Source organism: Nannobrachium achirus (assembly GCF_963921795.1).
Source record: "Nannobrachium achirus genome assembly, chromosome: 14".
In the NCBI taxonomy this organism is placed as follows: Eukaryota; Metazoa; Chordata; class Actinopteri; order Myctophiformes; family Myctophidae; genus Nannobrachium; species Nannobrachium achirus.
Window position 1 is genome coordinate 22467390 of NC_137821.1, and position 6218 is coordinate 22473607.

At 45.6% G+C, this 6218-nt stretch overlaps 1 protein-coding gene across 1 annotated transcript; it reads left to right on the forward strand.

Moving 5' to 3' along the window:
• Positions 1–1103: 1103 nt before the first annotated feature.
• On the forward strand, positions 1104–4893 carry LOC308297911 (P2Y purinoceptor 3-like; the record flags this gene model as incomplete). The annotated part of the gene is made up of 4 exons (XM_080741475.1): positions 1104–1218; positions 1643–1887; positions 2956–3347; positions 4038–4893. 4 exons carry the CDS (start codon positions 1104–1106, stop codon positions 4891–4893), a joined length of 1608 nt encoding a protein of 535 aa, XP_080597601.1.
• Positions 4894–6218: the final 1325 nt, after the last annotated feature.

Sequence of the window (6218 nt, forward strand, 5' to 3'; positions counted from 1 at the left end):
GTATAATTATGTGCTCCTCCCATTCTAACTTCAGTCTGAAGAAGAGCAGTGTTGCTCGAAACGTCACGACATTTATTTGGTGCAATAAAACACTTTTTCGCATGTGTGCGAGTGTTTTTGTTCTAGTATCTACTCGTTCGCTCAGCACCTGCCCAACTAGGGTTGGATGTGCATGTCATCTCCCCTTTTTTTCCTATCTACGTTTGAAAATGTGCTCTCAAAGGTTTCTGGATGAGGTGATAGATGTGCTTGTTTGGTGAAGTGTGATGAGTTCCCAGAATTCCAGCGGTGGGGGTCGGAGGCGTGGCCTAAGTGATGATGTAGACACAGGAACAGATGATGAAGAGTCATCAGGGGAAGTGTGGTTACTTATTGCTGGGTTAATGATGTGAACACAACCTGATTCAGCACTATACACCTGTACACAACCTGGGAACACACACACAAAAGTGCGCGAGCACACGCACGCACACACACACACACACACACACACACACACACACACACACACACACACACACACACACACACACACACACACACACACACACACACACACACACACACACACACACACACACACACACACACACACACACACACACACACACACACACACACACACACACACACACACACACACACAGAGGTTGTGCAAGGTGGCAGTTAATGGTCAGAGACAGGAAGAAGGCAGGCCAGGGAACAATCCTTAACTTTGATTTAACTCTACGAGTGTTTAAAATTACCATGGTCAGGAAATGAGGGTAATGACTGATGATTGACTGATGATGAATAAGGTGGATACAACCAGACAAAATTTGGTTTCTCAGATGGCTGGCATCTCCCCTCCTTTACATGTAAAGAAACAGCTTAGGTAGTTTGGGCATCTAGTACGGATGCTTCCTGAGGGAGGTCCTCTGAGTACATCCCACTGGATGGAGACCCCAGGGTAGACCACAGGCCAGATGGGGGGATCATATCTCCACTCTGGCCCTGGAACGCCTCTGGATCCCTCAGGATGAAGTGCCTATGTTGCCTGGGAAAGGGAAGAGCTCTCTGGTGGAACTGTTCTTTTCTTTCTTTTGTGTATCATCGTCAGCTCAATGTCGTGCAGCCACGCCCTTGATACAGACAGGTCCCACACCAAGGAGTCTGCTCCCTGCACTCGCATCCGTCTGCCAGGCCCCACTTCATCTGTTGAACTGTTTAGCGACATGGGTAACCTGGTAGCACAAGAACTCCAAAATCAGGATCGGCATCGGACCCAATCTGATATCCGTCTCTGCAGCGGAGCCCTGCTGTAAAAACAGAGATCAATGATGGATCTCTGATCTGATGTGGCCTAACATTTCCAAAGCAATCTGCTTTTGCAGGACAATCTATCAAGACCAAATTTAAAACACACAAAAAAATACCAAGTAAAATAATTATAAATGTCTCTCTTTCTCCATCCAGATGAATATACTCTAGCAGGTGTCCATCATAAATCCACCACTGAGGATTCCAGGTCATTCAAAAGAGACAGCAGATCAACAAGACGCCATGTGAGGTCAAAATGAAACAGGAAGTTAACCACGACACCATCCGTGGAATCCCGAACCCGTGAGATTCCCTCTGAATCCCTTCGCCATGGCTCCCATAGACGCACCAGCTCCTCCAAACCACCTGGACACCTTCCTCCACGTTCTCCTCAACTCCACGTCTTCCTCTGCTCCATCCTCTGTTCCCCCTCCAGCCCCCTCCTGCAGCATAGATGAGTCCTACAAGTACATCTTCCTCCCCATCTGCTACTCTTTCACCTTTGTCTTCAGCATCAGCCTCAACTCGGTGGTTCTGTACCGATCCTTCAGACGCACAAAGCGCTGGAACGCCTCCCTTATTTACATGGTATGAATTAGTGGAACAACAATTAACCACTTAAAGGAATGACAAAATGAAAATTTTTCTATTGATTACTCATGCCATAGAGACTCGAGTTCAATAACATTTGTTTTGTATTTGTCGCATTCCTACGACAAAAATGTGATTATAGTAAATTTACCCCCATTGATCCCGGATGGGGACCCGGATGCATGGCCCTGGATGGGGACCCAAATGCATGGCACTGGATGGGGAAACCGTTATTTATTTATTTTTTATTTTTATTGTCTTAGGATTTGTCTTAGGAATGCGACAAACCAAAAAATATTATTGAACTCAAGTCTCCATGGCATGAGTAATCAATAGGCATGGGGTGAACTACTCCTTTAAACCCTATATGGTTGAGTCTATCAGGGCTCTATACTAGTGTCTTTTCTGTTTTCTGTTATTGTGGGGAAAGCTTTATTAGACAATAGCTGATCGACAAGCTCACAATGCGTCGCAGCTTGTCGATCTGCTATTTTCTGCGAAAGCCTTCCCCACAATACGGATGCTGGGGTTTAAGTACAGTAGTTAATCGAACTTAACAATTTAATAAATTATATATATATAAAAAAAGATAATCAATCTTAACCAATTGTGTTTTTGTATGGTTGCTATATGGTTGCTCTGTTGTGTGTTTTTTGTCATGGATAATGGGAACAAGCTTCAGCTTTTTTCGTGTTTATTCCATTTTGGGTGCTTTTAATTTGGTGGTGCCTACTCTATTCTATTCTAAAATAATCGACTTTGGGGAAACAAATTAAAGTTTCACTTAAAACAATTAAATTGTGAAAATAGTAGATCCATAAGCTCATGTGTTTCGAAATTGGATCAGCTATTTAAAAAAAATGCAACACTGCTATGATGACCTTTAAACAAGTGGTTAATCGGACTGCTCAGTTCAGAAAAGAACATCTATTTTTGGCGTTGCATATCGATTAACAATCTTAATAATAATGTTAATCGATAATCAAACGGCTACCAAAATAATCGACAGCTACTGTAACAGTCCCAATAACATTTACACATTCTCGTGCATCATTTCCATGACAGGTGAACCTGGCGTCCACAGACTTCATGTACGGCCTGTCGTTGCCCTTCCTGGTGGCCAGCTACATCATGCGCGACCACTGGGTGTTCGGAGAGTTCATGTGCCGCTTGGTCCGCTTCCTGTTCTACTTCAACCTCTACTGCTCCATCTTCTTCCTCACCTGCATCTCCGTCCATCGCTACCTGGGCATCTGTCACCCGATGAGGACCATCACCCTGGAGAGCAAGCGGGCCGTCAAGTGGACGTGCGTGCTGGTGTGGGGGGTGGTGTTCGCCCTGACCTGCCCCATCTTCCGCTTTGCGCAGACAGGCCACGTGACGCGGGGAGGAAACGACGCCACCGGCGGACCGGGTCTCGGACGAACGTCGATCAATGGCAGCTATGTGATCAGCACGTAAGATTATTAAGGCTATACCGCTCTAGTGCTCGTGCTGCTATCTTTTTTAACCTGCACCTATGACTTATAGCCTTGCATAGCCAGACAATATCATTGCGTGTGCAAGGATATTAGTCTGGTTCTTCTCAGAGTTATTTTACAAAAGGATTCAAATTACCAAACACACTCTGTTGGTTAGACTTGTTGTAACCAATCAGAGTAGCGCAAAGGTGATACACCCGCCTTACATTTGCATACTGGGCCCTGGTTGGTTTCTCACGAGCTAAAGCCCGCCCTATACTTGCATTCTGGGCCCCTGGTTGGTTCCTCACGACTTGTGAGCCATGAAATATTTGAATAACTGAGCGGGGCCAGACCTAATATGCCAAGGGCAATTTTTCTTTGCAATGGTAGATTCGTCTGGCTACGCAATGCTACCTATGACTAACCTCATGTACATACCTGCTGCTTTTGGCACCTTATGTCTAACCTCATGTACATATGTGCTCCTTTTGTTTGTATCTTAGTTTTTTCTTTTACCCGTTTCTTTATCCTTGCTCTAACTCTCTCTGCCCCCCCCCCCCCCCCCCCCCTTTCCTGAAAACTACAAATGATGGAGCTTGAATATAAATTAATGTCACCCACTTCTTTACACCTGTAAACGTGCAAACCTGTGATGTGACAATATGTTTCATTCTGATTCAACAGTATCAACGGGCAGAGTCTGGAGCGAACGTGGATGAACGACAGTAACGACACCTTGGAGGACGGCGTGGAACTGTACCAGAACTGTTGGGACGACGCCATCGACAAAGAGTTCTCCGATTACGTGCCATATGGGATCATACTCCACCTGCTGGGCTTCTTCGTGCCGTTCACCGTCATCGCCTGGTGCTACTCTCACGTGGTCCTCACCATATTCCGAACGCTGCACTCCCAACCGGCGCCGCGAGGAGTACGTGACCAAGGAGAGAATGGAGGCGGGAGGTCCGTAGCTGGTGGAAGAGGAACACGAAGAGGAGGAGGAAGGGATAAGCTTAACGCAGGGGGAGGAGGAGCGAGGGTGCCTGGGAAAAACGCAGGGATCTCCATCTACCTGGGCGCCCACTCACCGTACGCACACCGGCGTCGCAAGTCCATCAGGACCATCATCACCATCACGCTCCTCTTCGCCCTGTGCTTCTTCCCCTTCCACGTCACCAGGACCATCTTCCTGGTGCTCAAGGTGACCCGCGGCGTGCCGTGCCACACCATGACCATGGTGTCCATGTGCTATAAGATCACCCGGCCGCTCGCGTCGTTCAACGCCTGGCTCAACGCTCTACTTTACTTCCTCACCAAGGAGAAGGGCGGGGCTACGTGTTGCCATGACGACGATGGCCGAAACCCACAACACGGCGGCGCCGGCACGCTGCTGTGGCCGCTGAGGATGATGGGAAAGGTCGCGGACGAGGAGGAAGGAGGGGTGGATGAAGGCGTGAACGACAAGGAGGATAAGGAAGTGAACAGGACTCTGGTGTACATACACAGAGAAATGACCAAAGTACGATATGCAGCGGATTGAACGAGTCAATGACCGAAAGACTGAATGAACAAATGAACGAGTGACGTCAGACTGACAGATTAACGGAACACATTTTCTAATTTATCTTCATATAATCAGTTCTCCTCACTAATGCTCATTATAAGATGGCACCATTTCTGTGTTGTCACTCCATGTCTCATTGGTGGGTTGTGGACTGTTCAGAAACTGAAGTGCTCCTCTGATAGGCTCTTGTTTATTTCCTGCACACAGCTGTGAGCAGATGAAGAATCAAAGTGAATAATGTGGCTTGTCAGGACGTTGGACTGTTATCCAGGAAGGACAAACTGAAACGACATTACCAAGATGGAAATGTGTTTTATATGCGTTTGTCGTGCCACAGTCTATATTTATCAAATATCACTATATAGAACACTTCCATTGATTATAAGCAGTGGTGGACAGTCACAATGTGACACTTTCTGTGCTTGCAGGGCAATTTGTGTATACATGCGACCTGACGGTTGCTTATCTCCCGATTAGGGAGTCTTACTGGTAATATTTGACCTGGCTGGAGTATCTATGCTGAGTTGTGAATATAAGGTAAGGTAAGGGCGAATAAAGGCAAGGAAAATAGTCAAGTTAAAATAGTAAAAGTAAAAATAAAATAAAGTATAATTGTTCCCAAAGTTGGATGTGATTATGATCTGATGGGTCTAATAATAAATCAACAATTCTGATCCAAGACAGCACGTGTGTGTGTGTGTGTGTGTGTGTGTGTGTGTGTGTGTGTGTGTGTGTGTGTGTGTGCACACGCGCATGTGTGTGTCAAACACAATGATGATTTATAGACCCTTCGTTCAACTAATCTTTGTTTTATATATGAGGTTTTCATATTATAAGTGAATCATTTTGTGAATCCTCCCCCCCATGTATTTATGTGGTTGATGATACCATACAAATCCACACCAACAGAGGTCACTAGACTGGGCTGCATCAGAGAAAAAGAAGAAAAGAAAATTTATAAAGTAAAAAATCAACAATCAGTCCCTATTTTGGGCATGTCATTATACTGTATCTAAAAAAGAAAAGAAAAATCCTATCTACAAGCTCACATGCATCATGATGCAATGCGTTGTGAGCTTGTAGATGGGCCTATTAGATAGCAGATCTACAATTGTAGCTCCTATTTTTGAATAGCCAAAGTATAAAATATGGGTAAAGTGGTTAAAAATTATTGTGACGTTACTTTTACTGGTAACCCCCTGGAAACCCTCCAAGGCTTCTGGGGGTCCCCAGACCCCACTTTGATGTACATCTGGCCAAGCTCTCCCCTCCCCTCACAGACATAGCTATAGACATCTAAA